We start from the raw sequence: 19,785 nt of genomic DNA on the forward strand, positions 1-19,785 counted from the left end.
TTTCACCTACCTCATACTTTGGCTAAGGAAAACTTCTAATCAAATATATTTGGATCTGGGTTTTGTGTCTCCACTTGGCCAATATAGAGAGCCAAAGAGAAGTAAGGTTCTTCTTGAAGATGTGTGTTATTCCCCAAAGAATCTTTTAGGAAAAGCAAACAGCCCGAGAAATATTTGTTCATTAGATGTGTTCTGGCAGCTGCCAGAAAAACCCAGAAAGTCCTAAGTACATGCACATACACATAACACACTTGATTCTTCAAACACTTGTGATTTAACTCTTTTGTTATCAACTGTCATTATGAAGTACCTCTTTCTCCAGTAAGTGTATTGATAAAAACCACTCAAACTTATTTCACATATTGTAGGACAGTGATAGAGTTTGGGTCTAAAAATTCTTACAGAAAACATTGGTTGTTTAATCCAGTTTGCAACTGTCAGTAGGAAAGATGATTTTTTAACAGCTTCATGCTTTTTGTTATAAAGGAGGTAAGTACTCTCTAGTGTCTTGCTTGATTCAAGAACATCCTAGCTGCTCAGTCTAATAAGCTATAGGGCACTCTTCTGAAATCTGGTGCTGATACATTCCACACGTGACCTCATTTCCTCTGGAAGAAAATCCTTCCTGCTGAATCAGATGGGTTTACAGAGGCACAAACATAACAACCTATGTCTTTTAAAAACTGCTGATGTGTCTGTCCTATGCCTTCTCAAGAGTGGAAATGTTCCCTCTTTCTCTAGATGAAAATCCACACTTTCCTGGTGAGAAGTATGGTTTGCCCAAGGCAGAGTGGCTTGTAATGAGAGAGCTTATCTCCCTTAAAGTCATCATCACTTCCTGGCTTAAGATGCCGTCCACAGCCTCACTCCCACCTCGGCTCCCTGAGTAGCAGGTGGGTTCACTTAGGACAGCACGTCATCCAAACCCAGCAGCCATGTTCTCCTTTGGTTCCAAATGTACTTTGTAAACACCAAGACCCATCACAGGAGTTTATACAGCTAGGAACAGAGTCAAAGAGACCTCAGATAGAGAATGGGTCAAAGCAGTAGTTTGGGGCACTAAATTACTGTAGCAAACTATCAAATTCTTGCCATTTCCCTACTCGAGCTGAAGCTGACAACCTAAACATGGTTAGATTTCACATGAGCCTGAGACTCTGGGAGTCAAAACATGAGAAGAAACAAGATCCCACGTATCACATGTGAGGCTGTGCAGGCAGAGCCAAGTCAGCTGGGCCAGCTCGGCAATGTTCAGAGAGAAATATTAAGTAATGTCTCCCTACAGGTGATTGTTTCATGTGCTCCAAACTGTGGACTCTAACCCTGAAATTCTGGCAGCCTTATCCAAAGAGTAGTTCCTCTTAAACTGTTACTCCTAACTCTGTATGGAGAGACATTACGTGCTACACATACCTAATTTTGGTATCCCATCCAATTTAATGCGTGTGGGCCCAACTGTTCCACTGAAGCACGCGTGCGTGCGTGTGTGTGTGGTGAAAGGTAAGGCAGCGTGCTACATTGTTCCTGTGTGTGGATGTGTCATTTCGAGAGTAGTTTCTGAGCACAGCCCAGAGACCTGGTTTCAGATGCCTGTCAGGCATTCTCAGGCTCATCAATAATGGACAGCTCTGACAGCGGCAGTCTTGCTTGCCTTTGTTTTCCACCGTAGAAGAAGGGAGACATGGATCTCTCTGTTTTGCCAAATAACAACCATCCTGACAAATTCCTGCAGCTTGACGTGAGGTCTTTAATGAGGAACTCAGCCCTTCTTCAGGCCAGTCTGGTGAAGTTTCCGGGAGGGAATTACCCTGCTGCACAGCACTGGCAAAACCTCATCTACTCACAGGTAAGATCTGGGAGCACATAAATACGCGGGCAGGGGCTTGCTTCTTTCTCGTTATTGGCCATTTCATCATTTGTGCAAAAAGAAAGCTATAGGGAACAGAGTACAAAGTAGCTGCTCACACTTGCCATAGAAAAGGTCTTTCTCTCTTCCTTAACATAAGGAGACTTTCTCTGATCACTTTATAAATTCTGTGAATTTTCCCAACCATTCGTTTTCCTCCAAGCACTAGCTTCTCAGCCTGTCATTTTAGATTTTGCCTAGCCCTCATTTTATACCTTCCCTTCAAATTTTTTCAATCAATTACTACATTTGCAAATAAGGCTCTGGGGGGAACCCTACCTCTATCTTTTGGGTAGTCTAAGCATAAAGCATCAGAAGCTTACATTGTGTGGGCTCATGCATGGCCTCTGAGAGAACTGAATCTTGCTTCTGCCTCATTTAGACAGACTCCCTTTTATCTCATGCAAAAGAGACTCAAACAGTGGAACAATGGCAACCTAATGATGGAAAGAAAGAAAACAGAGAGAACTCTCCACCTGGGAAAGGTGCTGGTTATTATTTTAGAGGTTCTTTTTTTTCCACAGGTGTCCATGTGGGCAAAACTTAACAATCAACCTTCAAACCCGGACTTCATTTCTTGCTTTCTTCTTTTGCATCTTCCTTCTTTTTGCTAACCAAAGGGGAAGAATAAAACTGTGATGAGTTCCATGTGCTGAAATAAACATAAATAAACTTGACTGTTGCACAGCTCATGAAACAGGAATAATCTTTGTTTAAGATTTGAGGGCTAATGGGGTTAAGGGTTAGTCAATTTAGAAACAGGAAGAAGCATGTCATTTCAGAACAGATGTGACTGACCTGCAAACCCCTGCAAATCATTAAATCCTTTGGAGTGGCTCAAATTCCCTAAACAGAAATTTGTTTTCTTTTAAGAAACAGTTGCTACTCATGAGTCCTGGTGTAAAGTGACTCCTTTGTGGTGTGTTTGTGGGCTCCTCGGGACCTTTATCATGAGATCATTCAAAATCAAGTACACTTGGATGATTATGTAAGTGTTTCCTCCATCTATGAGGATTTTAATTTATTTCCATTGTAAGGCAGCCTATTATGAAAACTAACTTTTCAAAAATTTTACATCCTTCCCTTTTGTAATCCTCAAAACCCATCCATACACACCTTTTTGGTGGTTGCTTTTTTTGTGTTTTGTTGAAGTTAAATGTGATGAAATTTCTCCTTTGTCTTATTGTTTATATCATGGAATAAAATGATTCAAAACTCAATTCAGAGAACCTTGGCCCTCCTGTGCTATGAAGTTTAGTCTAAGAAAACATATCCAATAAATTCCTTTGAGGTTGGAACACATCGATCTAACATCTTTTGTTTAGGACTGGAGCTGACCTATTTCCTTCATGTGGAACTTCACAGTTTAAAGCTCTGTTGAATGTTGTTCCTAAACCTGAATGAAATGCAAATTTTTAAAGGGCATCTCTTTCAACAGGCCCTGATGTGTTGATATAGTTATTCAGGGCAAACCAAGAAGGTAAAAGTCTGCTTCATATGTCTTTGAATATGTTATCGGTAACTATAAACTATAGATAAACTTTATTAAGTTATACTTTTACCCTAAAATAAAATGTTAAATGACTGAATAAATATTTCAGTTCAGTATACTACTGAAATAATGCTTGGAGAGAAGGAGTAAATGAATTACAAATTTAGTTAGTTGAGTAGGTGTGGCACAGATTATGAGTAAAAACAATTATATTCACTACATTAGATTGCAATATGTCAATAAGTAATTCTTCTCTCCTTGGCTGGATCTTAAAATCCAGGAGTGATATATTCATTGGCAAAAAAATAAATCTAAAAGAAATGAACATATAAAAGTTTTAAGGGGGCTTCCCTGGTGGCGCAGTGGTTGAGAATCTGCCTGCCAATGCAGGGGACACGGGTTCGAGCCCTGGTCTGGGAAGATCCCACATGCCGCGGAGCAACTGGGCTCATGAGCCACAACTACTGAGCCTGCGCTTCTGGAGCCTGTGCTCTGTGACAAGAGAGGCCACGGTAGTGAGAGACCTGCGCACCGTGATGAAGAGTGGCCCCGGCTCGCCGCAACTAGAGAAAGCCCTCACACAGAAACGAAGACCCAACACAGCCAAAAAACATAAAAATAAATAAATTAATTAATTAAAAAAAATATTTTAAGTAGCTGTGGTGATACCTGGAATAAGGCACTGAATATACCAGGTGAATTTAGGTGTTAGGGATGCAGAAGGTGGTAGGCAGCTGTTAAATAGTTCTTAATTTAAAACCGTTGCTCTGTTGGCTTAATGTCTCACTCTGCTAGGGAGACATTATGCCAATTGGGAGAACGTTGAATAAAGAGATTTGAAACTTGGTTTCTTGTCTCAAATCCACAATAAACCAATTTGAGAGACATAAATTATGACCCTTATTCAGTCCATGCCTTAGTATTTCCATTTGCAAAATTAGGGTAATGCTCATTTTACATATTTCCTTAAAACTGAGAGCAAATAAAACAAGGTAAAAACAATTGACAGGGTTTCTTATAAGAGTATAAGAAATGTGTATCATCATCATCATCACTTGCCAGTATTCCAAAATGTGTTAGAATTACCCTGTCATTAGAATTTGGAAAATAGCCGATAATACCACTTGCATTTATTGATGTATACGGTGGATGCAGGGGCGTATGTGTGCGTGTAGGTGTTAGAGGATGTAGTCAATACATTTGTCAAGCTATGTGGCTAACTCAAGCTGTTAGATTTTATACTCCCAAGAAATCCACACAAACTTCAGGTTTGTGTCAGCTTACCCTTTGGTCTCATACCCTCTATGTGCATGGTGTTTAGAATTCAGACTACCTCATGGAATGTCAAAGGACTTAGTCTACAAACATTGCCTTCAACGTTGGTAGTAACTCAACAGTTAAAACAAAGATCTCCTAGGGACTTGCCTGGCAGTCCTGTAGTTAAGACTCCGCACTTCACAGCAGGCGCCACAGGTTTGATCCCTGGTCAGGGAACTAAGATCCTGCATGCTGTGTTGCATGGCCAAAAAAACCAAAAAACAAAACAGAGTACTGTATTTATATGCATAATTTATCTTTTAAGCTTTTTTAAAATTCACATTCCACCTTCAGAGGCAATTCTCTAAGCCATTTTACACAAACGGAAGCAATACCGTATGTATAGAAAAGTAAGCACAGATGTCCTCAGGCATGCCAGTATCTCCAAACACTGTTCATTCCCTCTATGTGGATACACAGGTCACCTGTATTTGTAGGGAGAGAGTACAAGCAAATATTTCTTGATTCCACTAGATTTATACTTCTTAAATTCTTTCAACTAGAGAAATAAAGAAGCTTCCTAATAAATTTCTTTTCAGTGCAATGAACAAACTTTTGCCAAAACCTAATGTTTCTGGTTGTTAAAATAATTTGGGGCATGTATCTGATGAAGGCATTTGGAATTGTATCCCAAATTTTTCTGCCAATCCCTTTATAAAACGAGGTAATAAAAGGAAAAAGCTGATTCCTTTTTTTTGGTATAAATGATAAAACATGTTTTTTCAGATATTGTGGTGGGATTTTTTTTTTTCTGATTAGCAGTTAGACTTCAGAATCTTTTCAGGTTAATCTATTTCTTATATCTTTTCCTGGCTTCCATCACATCTGTTTGAGAACCCAGGGGATTTCTGTACTAAACCTGTGAACTGAAACAAAAGACCAAGGGTAAGGAGGTTGCTCTTCCCTTGGTTTCTAGACAATGTCATTTACTGGGTGTATTTCCTAATCACCTTGCCTCACTTTTTTTTCAGTCTTATAACTCTTTTCCCCTTAAATTCTAAAGTCTCTTCTTTCTATCTCAGTTTTTTTTTTTTTTTTGGTATATCATAACTGTATTTCACAATCTGTCTCTGAACACGTGTCATGCCTTCTCCTGGACTGTCTCTTTTCCCAATACTCCATTTCCTATTTCAAAAAAAACAGCCACCTATGTGCAATAGGCTCCCATTTTTAAGCTTATATTTGGGCAAATGTTATAGGACTTTTGAGGTACTTAATTTATTGTCTAGGAAGTAGATTGAGGAGCATCACTGAGCTGCTCAGGCAATTATCAGGACATGATTTATCAAGTTATGCTAAATTTACACAGTTCACAAAATCTCCATTGGGGTCAGAAATTCACCCTTGGATGGTATGCTGCCAGAAGCATTACCCACTTTGTCCCATCACACTGCTCCCATATGAGACCCAAACGCCCCTGGCACTGAAACTGTATTAAAAGCACTGTGTGTGTCACAGGAGCACATGTGGGACTCCAGAGCCCTGGTTACTTGGAGAGGAAGGCAGGAGAGGGGGTTAAAGAGAGGTCTGGATCAGACCAGGAAGGCTTCAGAGGGTGTTGTCTAGATTTTTAAATTTTATCCTGAAAATTTGGAGGGGTTGATGAAAAATTTTAAGCAAGAGGATCACATGATCAAATTTGTGTTTCATGAAAGTAACCATTCTAGCAATTTGGAAAATAGAATTATTGTGGTCAGTGGGGAGCTGCTTTCCAAGAAAAGTTGTCTGTGGGCTCACATGTGCAATATAACAAAATGCCTTGTTTGCATTATGATTATGATAGGAACTACATTGTATGTGTAGACCAAACTGGGGAAATGGAAGTCTTTATGATCTTGATTCTCCCAGTTCATGAACATGGTATATATTTCCATTTATCATGCTCTTCGTATAGCCTTCAATTATGTCTTATAATTCTCCACATAGAAGTTTTGCATATAGTTGTAATGTTTATATCTAAATACTGATAGCAATTACTGCTCTTAAGAATAGGACCTTTTAAATCATGTTTTATAATAAAATATTACATATGCTATTGATTATTGTATATTGATTTTGAATCCAGAAATTGTATTAACATCTATTTTACTTTGATGGTAAGTATCCCTGTAGATAATCATGTCATCTACTGTTTTGTTTCATTATTTACAACCCTTATTCCTTTGATTTATTTATTTAATTTTTAGTGTATTGCTCAGAACTTCACAATAACGTATGAATGTTTGTGATTACTGGCATCCTTGTGTTAATTCTGAAACCAAGATAAATGCTTCTAATATTTGAACCATTAAGTAAACAGTGCCCTGGAAGTTTTGGGCAGATTCTCTTAGTTTAAGAAAGTTCCCTACTATTTTCATCTTGCTAGGAAATTTGCTCTAAATATGTTTAAATATTTTCCAAATATTTTTCACAATATACTGCAACCTTCTGTGTTGTTTCTTTCCTGATAATTGGTGAGTCACATTAATCTTCGAATATTAAACCATCCTCCTGGTAAAACATCTTTTTCTGGTATAAATCTTTCCTATCCTAGTATATAAAATATACATATTATAGGATTCTGTTTAGCAATATTTTATTAATGATTTTTTCATTTATGTTTATAATAGAAATTGGCCTATAAAAAATTACCTTTTCTTTTACCTACTTCCCTTGTCTGGAGTTTATACCAACTTCATAACATGAGTTGGGGAGTATTCCTTATTTTTCTATATTCTGGAAGAGTTCAACAAGATAGAAATGAGATAGAAATAAGATAGAAATGATCTGTTTCAAGAATGTCTGAGTGCTGATTACAACGCTCATTCAGCCTGGTGTTCCTAAACCTGTGTATGCTTGGGGTCGATTTTAAACTATTGATTCAGTTAGTCAAATGATCACTGGTTTATTAACATTTCCTATTTTTTCCTTAATTAAATTTTATAAGTTATGTGGGAAATTGCCCAATTGCATGTAAATTCTTAAAGTTACTCAGATTATACTCCTATTACAGTTCTTAATCTGTGCTATGTAACTTCTCACGTTCCTTTTACATATCTAACATTGTGAGTTTGTATCTTTTTTTTTTTTTTCCGGAGAAGTATTACCAGAGATATTTTTAATCGGTTTAGCCTTTTCAAAGAAATAGCTTTCAATATGGTTGATTCTCTCCGTTGTATATTTGGGTTATTTTTCTTCATAATATTTATTGGTTTCTCCTTCTGTCCTTATTATTTCATGTTGACTATTTTCTTAGATTTACTCTGCAGTTTCCTTTTAAGGCTTTGAATTAGATGTTTATTACTTCATTAATTTTCTCATTCTGCTTTTATAATGTGAGCATATATGCTTATAATACTCCCTCAAAAGCTATTTCAGCTCCAGTTTTCATTTTCATTATGCCTAAGTTTTTAAATTCCCATCATTTATTTGAAATGTGTTTTAATTTCTACAAAATGTGGTAATTTACATTATCTTTTTGATATTAATGTCTAAATTTCTAATAAGTTGTGATCAAAGAGCATGATCTATATAATATTGAATGTTTGAAATTTCTTTTAGAGTCCAGGACATCACCAATTTTTGTAAATATTCAATGTATTTTTAAAATGGTTATTTTTAGTCGTTGAATAATGACATCAATGTCTTTGATCAAATGTGTTGGTTTCATTGTTCAAACCCTCTTTATATTTAATAATTTTTTTATCTGCTTGGTAAAAAATTATATGTATAAATTTCTCCTAGTTATCTCAAGTTTTGCTTTATATATTTGAGATTATTTTACTGGAGGCATACAAGTTTAGAAATATTATATTTTACTGATTATGCCTACATTTATTCATTTTCCACCAACACTTTCTTCACCTAACAAAGTCTTTTACCTGAAAGTTTATTTTGTCTGATATATATACTTTCTTAGTAGTTAGTCAGGCTAAATTATGTTGTGGAAACAAATATGCCCAAATTCTTGGTGACTTGACTCAATAAAATGTATCTGTCATTCACACAAGATCTGTTGTGGGTGGGAAAATTATCCTAGTGGCTTGCTTCCAAGTGGAACCCAGACTGTTCCTTTTTGAGGCTCTTTTATATCAGAATTTTTATGATGCTTGTAGCTAGAAAAGAGAGAGAGACTAAGCCAAGGATCAGGGATTTTAGGGGTCAAGCCTGTGTCCCAAACTAGCTGTTGTATGCCCATGAAGAAGAAATGGGTTTGCTGAGCACCTAGCCAGACTCTGCCACAGTCTATCATTTTGTTAAACATATATATACTTATATATTTCATCTTCCTACACACAGCATTCATCCTTCCCCAGAGGTACTAACACCAAAGTGAGCCAGTCACTACATTTAGCAGATGTCCCAACCATATCATCCTATAATCTTTGTTGGAATAGGAACGGGATCGCTACAGTAATTCTTCCTTTCTGAATGGGAAAAATGAAAGACGACAGACACTACCCAAAGTAATTCTGAGATTCCACTGAAAATAATGTGTGTGGGTGTCCTTCCTTGAAGGTAGGGAAGGTGGATTAGGCCATGATTCTGCTTTTTAGAAGACTTCCTGCTGCATTGTTCTCTAGGGTCCCCAGTCCTACCTGCTAGGAAGCTGCCCCTTGTTCATCATTCTCTTTTGCTATATCAGAGTGGGCCCTCCCTTGAGGCTGTAGAAGCTTCAAAATTTACTCCTACTTATGGATATTTGGAGGCATAGGGTTATTGTTTTGTTTTATAATTTTGAACAATCAAAAGCTTTTAGTTCTAGGCTTGTGGTTTCTTTAGTGATACATATCTTATAAAACTTAGTGTGAGCTATTTATTAATGTAATCATATCTGTTTTGTTGCGGTCAGGCCTATAGGTCAATAAACACACATAAAGTTCTCTTAAGGCATAGCTCTCAAATAGGCTTTTTTTCTTTTATTTGGCTGCGTCGCGAGGGCTTCCCTCTGCTGTGTCGGGTCTTCGTTGCAGCTCTCGGGCCTCTCTCCCGTCACAGGCTTCTCTCTACTTGTGGGGTGTGGGCTCCAGGGCACGTGGGCTATGTAGTTTGCGGCACATAGGCTCTCTAGTTGAGATGCGCAAACTCAGTAGTTGTGGCGCATGGGCTTAGTTGCCTTGCAGAATGTGGGATCTTAGTTCCCAGACCAGGGATCGAACCTGCGTCACCTGCATTGGAAGGCGGGTTCTTTACCACTGGACCACCAGGGGAGTCCCTCAAGTAAGCTTTAATGGTTTGCTTTTCTACCTCCATTTCTCCATCCTTTAACTCAATGACAAACACCTGGAGGCAGTCAGGAATAATAGTTTTGAAACCACACCCTAACAGGACCTTTACCCTGAGTCACTTCGTTCAGCGAAGAACTTTGATTTTATTTTTTAATGTTTCATTTGATTTTTCTATTTATTTATTTATTTATTTATTTATTTATGCCTGCATTGGGTCTCTGTTGCTGTGAGCGAGGGCTACTCTTTGTTGCGGTGCACGGGCTTCTCATTGCGGTGGCTTCTCTTGTTGTGGAGCACAGGCTCTAGGGAGTGCAGGCTTCAGTAGTTGTGGCTCACAGGCTCTAGAGCGCAGACTCAGTAGTTGTGGTACACAGGCCTAGCTGCTCCACGACATGTGGGATCTTCCTATACCAGGGATCGAACCCCTGTCCCCTGCATTGGTGGGCGGACTCTTAACCACTGCGCCACCAGGGAAGTCCCAGCTAAGAAGCTTTAATCCGCTTTTTTTTTTTTTCCTCAATCCATTTTTTTAAATGATTCTATATCTTAGTGTTTGAGGTCTATAAACAGTCAGATTTTTAACAATAGAAGGCATCAAATTTCCAGAGTTTCTCTACTCTTTCTTCTTGGAAACTATTCAGTTCTTTCTCTAATGTCATCTTTTTCTTGTATTACACCAGCACTGTGTTCCTTGTACATAAATGCTCTGATTATTTATAATACCTCTCATACAGCTACAGGGGATTAGATTCCAAATGACCACAGATGACACTTATACCAAACATTTTTCACTGTATTATGTGAATAACCATCAATCCGGCTTCCAATATCCCTTTCATCCCTTTCCACTTCTTGCCTGCTAAGCCAATGCCCACATTTGTAGAAATTCAAGATATCACTTTCTGTATTAAGGAACGTAGGCTAGGCTACACTGTAATGACAAAATATCTCTAACTAAAAAGAAGAAAAGCATTCTTGTGCATGTCTGAGGAAGGGTAGATGGGTTTGGGGGGCAACTCTTTTCCAAGCAGTATCCTAGGGCTTGAAGTTCTTTCATCTTAAAACCCTGCCATCTCAGAATCCTTGCTTACAGTGACACAAAAATGGAAAGTGAGGAAGAGTGAGCCAAAAATCTTGGAGAATTCAGGGGCTCAGCTTGGAAGTGGTCTCTGTTACTTTTGTCCACACATCATCAGAAGAGCTGGCCCCAGTTTAACTTCAAACAGCCTAATAAAGGCAGTCATCCCTTGTACTCAGGAAGGGAAAACAAAATTGCTGAGTATCTAACCAGTCAGGTACCAGCTCTTGTTTCTTTATATTTGCCTGCTATATCTTTTTTTATACTTTCACTCTCATTTTTTCTGAGTCCTTATATTTTGGGTATTTCTCTTGTAAATATTATATAATTAAATTTAATTTTAAAAATCTGATATGACAGTCTGTCATTTAAATAGAGGGTTTAGTCTATTTGCATTTAACATGATTATTTCAAAATTTTTTCTATTTTCCTAAGACTTTCTCCTCTATATTCTTTGTTTCAGGTTTCTTACCTTTTAGATTAATTTTCCTCTATCCTTTTTCTTCTGATCTACCAATTTAGAAGCTATACATTCTTTCTCTATTTTTTAGTAATATCTCAATACTCTCACTGAAATGATTTCTTAAAATTTCCTAATTAAATATATCTGTTAAACTTTTAACTGTACAGTTTCAGTTTTCTTTTATCTTAAAACTCACAAATTAGTGGTTATTCTTATTTCTATTTTACCATAAAATCAGTGCTTCCTTAGATTTCTGTATATATTTGTCAGTTTTTTCTTTTCTTTTCTTTTCTTTTTTTTCTTTGTTTTGCCTAGCATTCCTTCCTGCCTCTTAATCTTTCATTTTATTATCAGGTTTCTTCTTACTGAAGTACATTTTTTAGAGATTCCTTCTGTTTTGGCCTATTAATTGTATATTCTCAGTGTTTATCTGAAAGTCTTCTATATCACTCTTTCCATTAAATGATAGCTTACTTATACATAAATGACATAAATAATGATTAAAGTATATAAAGGGTAAATGGACAAAGTAATGGTTAATACAGAAGAGCCTAGGTAAACTTTGAAGTGTTACTTTAAGTATTTTTAAAAAGAAGTTATTTTAGAGCTTATATGAGTAAAATAATGGAATTACTGTTGAGTTTCCTTTTGTTAAGTGTAGTCCATCTAGAATGTGGAGTGAAAAGTTAAACTCAAATACATGCTTTGTTTCCTTTCTTAAGAGATTTTGAAAAAATATATCAAAATACAAAAGAACCTCAACCATGATTAGTATTTTCTATTTCTTCCATAAAATGCTTAATAAAGTTATTCTATTAATTTTCCCTTCACATGTCCTTCAGACATGAAATTGTCATGCAATGCAAAAATAAATGGCACCAAGTTCTAGGATGAGCATCAAACATTCAGGAATATAGTTTAGAATTAATGGCTTGAATGTTCTTTTAAAAATAGCCCTGATTATTTTTCTGTCTTTTGTATATTAGTTTTTCAAGACCTTTATACATTGTAATAGAAAGTATTATTTTTTCTTAACCCCCGAAACTGTATTTTTCTGATTTATAGAGCTTTCTTATTTAAGAAGCTCAAGGAATAGTCCAGCAGGCAAGAAAACTGACAAAGTCAATTTTTCAATGTCAGAAGAATTATTTCTCTTCAAAGATAATCAAAGATATCTAGCCTTGAAGAAAAAAACTTGAGTCAGAATTATGCTAAACTGAAACTATCTAAATTTTGTATCAAGTTGTTTTTTCTCAATTCAGAAACATTTTTCATGAGGTCATCCATCTTAAAGATAAACACTAAGTCAAGATGATTTATTATTTCATTACAAACTTCAATATTATGGAATATAAATTGATTTTGAGCAGACCAACGACCTAATAAAGTCAGAGATGATCTCCAAGTTGAAAGTCAGAGATGATCTCCAAGTTGATCACTAAGTATGTAAAAACTGTCTGGACAAAGAAAATTAGATAAACCTAAGGCCAAAGAGAATGTGAATGGTTTTATCTAGATGATTTTTTGCCAGCCATTTCAGAAGGAAACTACATATAATATTAGTTCACAACTTAGCTTATATAAACACATATTTAATGTGACCTATATACCCCAATAGATACTGAGGGAATCAGTGTATTAATGATTAAAAATATAACTCAGAAAAATATTATTTGCTATTGAAACTTCTCTGTTTAAGAAGACTGAAATATGTGAAACACATTTATTGAAAAATTTCCTGTAAATTAATGAAATGTGTCACCAGTTTTTAAGGGTTAAACCGAAGTGTTCCAAAAATTAACTTATGTGGAGTTCCTCTCCCATGATGCCCCATCATAAATGAGACGTTACTATAAACTTTTTTTTCTTCTCAATTTTATTTGGCCAATGAACAAATTTTAATATAAAATTTTTCTACCTTTGTGATAGTTTTGTAGTCATAAGAAAAAAAAGCAGAGTAAAAATATGAAGGTCATACCAGACACAGAAAAACCACTTTGCATGATTCCATTTACATAATTGAATACAAACTGACCTATGCTGTTATCCTACTGGTTATCCTTAGGGAGGGAGAGGGATAGTAACTGGAAGGCAGCATGAGGTGTGCTGGTAATGGTTTGTTTCTTGGTAGTATCTTGGGTTTATTTGGTATATGAAAATTTATAATATATGCACTTTTATAATATATTCACTTTTCTACATATATATCATGCTTTAATAAAAAAAAGTTTTTAAACATCTAGAAGTCAGAATTAGAGCCTTCCAATAGCTACATATAGGAGTGCAATGCTAAGTTAGTCCAGTTCTCCAAGCTGCCTGAAATGAGAGTCCTAAGGGAGTTCCCATGAAAGCCAAGGCATATCTATAAAATGCCTTTTAATCTTGATTTTGCTGGATTAATACAACAATGCTAAATTCTTTTAATCAGTCATGGAATGCACAAGTAGAAAGAAATAAAGTGTCAAATCTCAGTGCAAATAAGCTGGGGGGAAATGGCTTTGTTTAGAATTCTACTATTTGAATTAAAGAACATTGTCCTTTTTCTGTTGTTATAAAATAGCATTTTAATGAATGATTACTGAAGCTCAACAAGATCACATGCAAAGAAATAACTCAATTAATGGTAGGATCCTAGGTCAAACTGGATCCTAGAATTCTTCCTTCATTCATTGTCCTAATCTGTTGGGCTTCCAGGCAGAATCAGCAAGCTTTCAGGTACAATTATTTCACGTTGCCTTCCTTGTCATCAGTGACCCATTGGTAAGACAAACTTTGTCACTGTGCCTCCTGACAGAGAGAGAAGAAGAATGTTACTGCTCAACGAATGAGGAGACCCAGTGTGGAGAGTGCTGTAAGCACAGAGAGCCCCCCACCATCCCTGTCATCAGTTCTGAAGAATAACCCACTATACGGTGATGTGAGTTTGGAGGATGCTGTGGAAGAAAGAAAAAAGAAACCTTCATGGACCGTTGAGGAATATGACAAGCATTCCCTGCACACAAACCTCTCTGGGCATCTGAAGGTACTCAAGGCAAAGAATCAACTCCTTTAATTGATGAGGGAGATCAGTTAAATAATCTAAAAGAAATGGGTACTGAGGTGAAAGGCACTCTTCACTAGGCACAAAATTTCCAGATTTCAGGTCATTTTGGCCTCTGGCTTCACTTTCTCTCTCCTAGTCAGTAGTTATGTTTATTTATGTGTTTTGTGTTTTACAATTTCAGCAATTACCAGCATCTCTACGGTGTAGAGAGAAAGAAATGGTGTGACACAGAAGAAGGGTTTACCTGGAAGGTATCAGGATTTGAAAGTTAATTTGCCAGATTAAGTATGTTTTCCTCTAGTTTTGTGATCATCTATGTTCATGAATACTTAAGAGTTCCTTATTCTACATTTATTCAAAAATATTGACTAAATGCTCTGTCTTAGGCACTGTGCAAGGCAGTTCTCATCAAAGATCATTTTATTTCAAGCCTACTCAGTGATTTAAGATTGCAAATTTACATTTTGGACATTTTCCTGTGTCTCAGTAACAAAACAAAACAAAAACATTTCAACACAGGAAAAGTATGCAATGAACTCATTCACCCAGCTTAAACCCAATTCAGGTTTTTCTTTTTTTTCCCCCTGGTGTCACCCATCAAATAGAGGGTCTAGGAATACCTGAAAAGCAGGGAGAGAGGCCCTCTGTTTTCTGAGTGGACTGGATTCCTACCCAGCCTTAGCTTACCTCTGCCCACCCTAGGGCCAGAAAGGTCTGACATTTTCCAAGTACTTCCTTTAACAATGTATGTCTGTTCTAAACCCCATACTTTAATCACCTACAGATTTTTCCTGCTGAAGGGGACAGCATTATGTCCCTCTAAAGTCCTACACTTTTTAAAATCTCAAGTGTGCACTCCTTGAAATAGTGTCCAAAGTCTTTGGAGTTTCTTAGTCTCCTAGTGGATTTAGTGTATCTCCTCCTTAATGTAGCCTCTTTTCCAGAGACGTTTCCATAACAGATGCTCCCCCCTAGCAACAATAATCTTGTGTTTTTTTATCAGGAATCTAAATATCAATACCTCTAGGAAACAACCTTCTACAACTAGGAAAAAGTGTATTGATTTATTTCACAAACATTTCTTGACTGTATGCTAGAGCCTCTATTCTTTTCTTTGTTGTTTACGTGAATGACAAAGGGACTATGAAGATGAATATGACTCTCCTTGCCCTCAACATTTTATCTAACTGAGCAAAGTAACAATAACTCTAGACAGGACAGAGGAGGAAGAGGATAGTGGATAGAGGATAGGAAGAACAGTGGAAAGTGCTGTGCAGATTCAGAAGAGGACAAAGTCCCACTGGATTAAAAGAAGCCTTTATGAAAAAGTTAATTTATGCTGGACTTGAAGAGTGTGTACAATTCCAGAAGACATAGGTTGTTTGTATGAGTGGAGAGGCCCTCTTCTGTCAGAAGTGGCAAGAAAGAAGGCACATATACAAGAGTGTGAGGGAGTTTGTCAGAACAATAGGTAGTCCAGTTTTGCTGGAGCTACAGTTTAAGTAATAGAATAAAGTGGGGGGGGGGGGGAAAGGCTAACAAACAGACTCAAAAAGAAAACAAAAGTTCAAATGTAAGGCTAAAGAAACTGAACATTATCGGCATTGAGGGGTAATATTTTGTTGGACAATACCATGACATGCTTAGGAAGACTGAACGTGAATTGCTGGATGCATTGCTTTACGAAAGCCAGGGCCGGCCCCCTCCCCACCCATCCTCTACCTGTACACTCACCTCAGAGCAGAGGCCCGTCAGGTCAGAGGCTTGTATGCAGACCTCATGATGCTATTTTGAGAGATGCTTCTGGAAGTCATGGCTTTTGTTTTTATTAGGTTCTCTTCTTGACCTCATCATTTCAACTTCTTTCATCACCATCCCTACCCATATCCCCTAATTAGCAGACAGAGCCCCCAACCTAATTTCTGAAACCTTTTCAACTACTTTACAGGCCATGAAAGTTCCATGTGCTTTTGGCCACTCCCATTTTTCTAAATTACTAACTTTATGAATAAGAAAGGAGAAAAGAAGCCCATATTTAGTTACAAAGGCAAGCTATAGGCAGAATGTAAGAAAGGATAGTCTCCATTATGGAAGTTCTTACTGAAGAATGAGGCATTAAACTTGCAGGGAAAGTGCAGGCCTCTGATTAGGACACAGACACAAGTGAAGGATAAGAGTGAAGTAGGCAAGGATTTTTAAATCAGCTATCCTTTTGCACAGGTCATCCAAATTTTATTTTAATGTTTTCGCTTTTCTAAGACTGGGAAGTTGAACCTAGTAGCAATGTGATGGAAGAGTTATATTGCCATCGCCAGAATCCACCCAGCTCCCCTTCCTCTTTTAGCAGTCTGAAGCTAGTTCATTACCCTTGTGTCCAGCCATGGAAACTGGCTGACTTTAAGTCCACTGAGCCTAGAGAGGCAGAGAGAGGATGGGCAGCCCAGCTACAAGCCACTGCAATACTCCAAATGAGAAATAATAAGGCCTGAAGTGGGTTTATGAAAATAGAGATTCAGAATTCACCATAAATTTGTTGTATGTCTACCAGATGCCAGTTATAGACACTGAATCATTAGCACTGAAAAACAGCAGGAGAAAATAGGAGGGAAAAAATATATATGTGTGTGTGTGTGTATATATATGTTTTACATGTATAGACAGTAGAGTTTGCATATGATTCATTGGACGTAGGAGATGAAATTGAGTAGAAGACAATTTCTCAGGGTTGAATGGGAGACAAGGCCAGTGAAAGAATCAGAGACATGGGGCCTAGGAGGTGATGTGGGAAAGGATATACTGGGTCCTTTCTCCAGAAGGTCAAACAGTGCCAGAGTTTCTGCATGCCAACATGCTGTATTCCGCTACAAGGAAGACCAGAAGACTGAGAAGCATGGAAAAGACTCTTTACTCTTGGTCTTACTCCTCCTTCCATGGAAGTCAGCTTCTGGATTTACTGAAAAACTCAGCAAACATCTTTATCCCTATTATGCCAACAAAATCAAACCCCCAAGGCTCCGCTAAGGCAAGGAATTTTCATTTTATTTCAACTCACTAACCTGATTGACACACAGTATTTATGAGTTGTAAGAGACACGAAATTAGCAAAAAGATGACAGAAACGCTCTTGTGTTTCTGACCCTGCAATGTGAGCAATTTATTCAGTAAGCCGCGCAGACTTCCTAATGAATTCTCATGCAGACCTACAGGTGGAAGCTGAGGATTCCTGGTCAGCCAGGGGCTGTAGCTACATGTTCCTACTATTCAAGGAAGCCTAGCCTCTCTTATTTGAGCAGTGACACTTAGGACAGTGTGAATATGGACGTAAAGTACCTATACGGTCTTGTTCTGCAATCTCATTGAGTCTGTAACACTGACTGATCCTATTCTTCGTGTAATTTTCTTTTAGGAAAATCCTAATGACCTACGGTTTTGGTTGGGAGACATGTACACACCCGGTTTTGATACCTTACTGAAAAAGGAAGAAGAACAAGAGAAGCATTCAAAATATTGTCGTATAGGTCTGATTTTGCTCCTCGTTGCCTGCGTCTTGGTTTCCATAGTAACTGTTAGCACTTTTTTCACCTAAAGAAACTGCCACAGACACAGTGACATTTCTTTAAAATCTTTCTAAATAAACATTTGCAGAAAAACTTGTTTACGGAGTGTGAATGTATTGTCGATGGTTCAGTCAAATGTAATTGTCTCGTAGAATGCAAACGTTGTTTGAGATATGCTAACTTTCTCTACTTTGTCCTATGAAACCTTTGTAAGAATCCCAGCCTGAGCTTTGTCCTTTGAGAAGCAAGAATTCTGGGGATTGTAACCAATAAAAAGTTAACACAGACAGCCAAACTTAAACACTTTGATAGCGAACAAAACAGCACCGACAATTGTCAGCAGCTTTGTCCTAATTCCTACACTATATTCACCTTGTTTTTATTTATATTTTTATTTCTTTTTTGATTATCATTTTTATTGGAGTATAATTGCTTTACAATGTTGTGTTAGTTTCTGCTGTACAATGAAGCGAATCAGCTATATGGATACCTATGTCCCCTCCCTCTTAGACCTCCCTCCCCACCCCAATCCCACCCATCTAGGTCATCACAGAGCACCGAGCTGAGCTCCCTGTGCTATACAGCAGGTTTTTAAACACTGTTATCACCCTCCTGTCATCACTAGGAAAGTTGAGCAGATCATTTTTTGGCCAACTGCCAGGTATACAGGATACAAGCTTCTAGTCATGCTGCCTGTTGGGTTGGATTCATGCTGTTTTATCTTCCTTTATTCCTGTTTAAGCCAGAAAAAAAAGGGGTAGGGATATTCAAACATTTTTATTTTCCCAGTAATCCTTTATGCCTCAGTTTCATGTTGCAATTTTCATAGACCTAAACTTGGACAGGCCATAGTTATATAATTAATCACATTTAGATCCAGTTGTGCTTACTGTTTGATCCAAATTGGCTAGTGTGACCCCTGGTGGCGGTCAGGGTATATCAACAGCCCTGGCCCTAAAAAATCAGAGGGAATGCTAAGAGAACAGAACTTGAATACTAACTGTGCCTTTTGCTAGAACTCTTGGACCCTGAGCAAGTCATTCTCTCTGAAAAAGGATAATATCACCTCCCCAGTAGGGCTTGCCTAAGGACTAAATAAGAGGCATAGATAAGAATAATGCCTGGCTCCTAGTAAGTAGTTGCCTAGTTAACTGCAGTCTTTACCACTAACATGGTTTATCAGCACCTGAAGTCACCTTACTTTGCACGCAGATACCTGGGAACGTGGTTCTGGGCACAGAAGGAGAAGTAAGTCACCACCCTTCCCTTTCTCCTTGGACACCCTTCCCTAAGTCCCTCGTCCCCACTCCTTTCTCCTCATTCAAGACTCCTTGCTGCCCCCAGACTATCTCAGGCAGAAAAAAAAAGGGACATTCTCCTCTTCCCATTAGTCAGGTTTTGCCCTTTTGGGGTTGCCATATCATTTTGTTGTTATTTCTCTTAAAAATACTTGAAATAAAGTGCATTAAAATACAGCGTGACTGTACAGTAAAATCGTTGTGCACAAAAATTCTCTTAAGCATATTTCTTATTCCTCCTCTTCTTTATGATAGAACTGAATTAAGAAGCAGTGAAGGTCCTGGGGGCTTGCTGAGGGCAGGCACCCCCTCACTGCATATGCCAGTAGAACTGAATTAAGAAGCAGTGAAGGTCCTGGGGGCTTCCTGAGGGCAGGCACCCCCTCACTGCATATGCCTCGTAGACAACAACTTGCTATTACTC

General features: G+C 37.6%; 1 protein-coding gene across 1 annotated transcript; it reads left to right on the plus strand.

Annotated features, from left to right (window-relative positions):
• Positions 1 to 1,485: 1,485 nt before the first annotated feature.
• On the plus strand, positions 1,486 to 18,092 carry MINAR2 (membrane integral NOTCH2 associated receptor 2). The gene is made up of 3 exons (XM_022588715.2): positions 1,486 to 1,846; positions 14,258 to 14,485; positions 17,913 to 18,092. Exons 1-3 carry the CDS (start codon positions 1,682 to 1,684, stop codon positions 18,090 to 18,092), a joined length of 573 nt encoding a protein of 190 aa, XP_022444423.2. The 5' UTR covers positions 1,486 to 1,681.
• Positions 18,093 to 19,785: the final 1,693 nt, after the last annotated feature.

This window comes from Delphinapterus leucas, chromosome 3 (assembly GCF_059928025.1).
Source record: "Delphinapterus leucas isolate spDelLeu-1000000601 "Yukka" chromosome 3, BTC_Dleu_Yukka2, whole genome shotgun sequence".
Taxonomy (NCBI): Eukaryota; Metazoa; Chordata; class Mammalia; order Artiodactyla; family Monodontidae; genus Delphinapterus; species Delphinapterus leucas.

Bases quoted from the DNA above. Each gene is read 5' to 3' on its own strand.
- MINAR2 (XM_022588715.2), top strand. From the start codon at position 1,682: ATGGATCTCTCTGTTTTGCCAAATAACAACCATCCTGACAAATTCCTG. The intron at 1,847-14,257 runs GTAAGATCTGGG...GCCTCCTGACAG, and splicing joins AAAACCTCATCTACTCACAG to AGAGAGAAGAAGAATGTTAC. The intron at 14,486-17,912 runs GTACTCAAGGCA...ATTTTCTTTTAG, and splicing joins ACCTCTCTGGGCATCTGAAG to GAAAATCCTAATGACCTACG.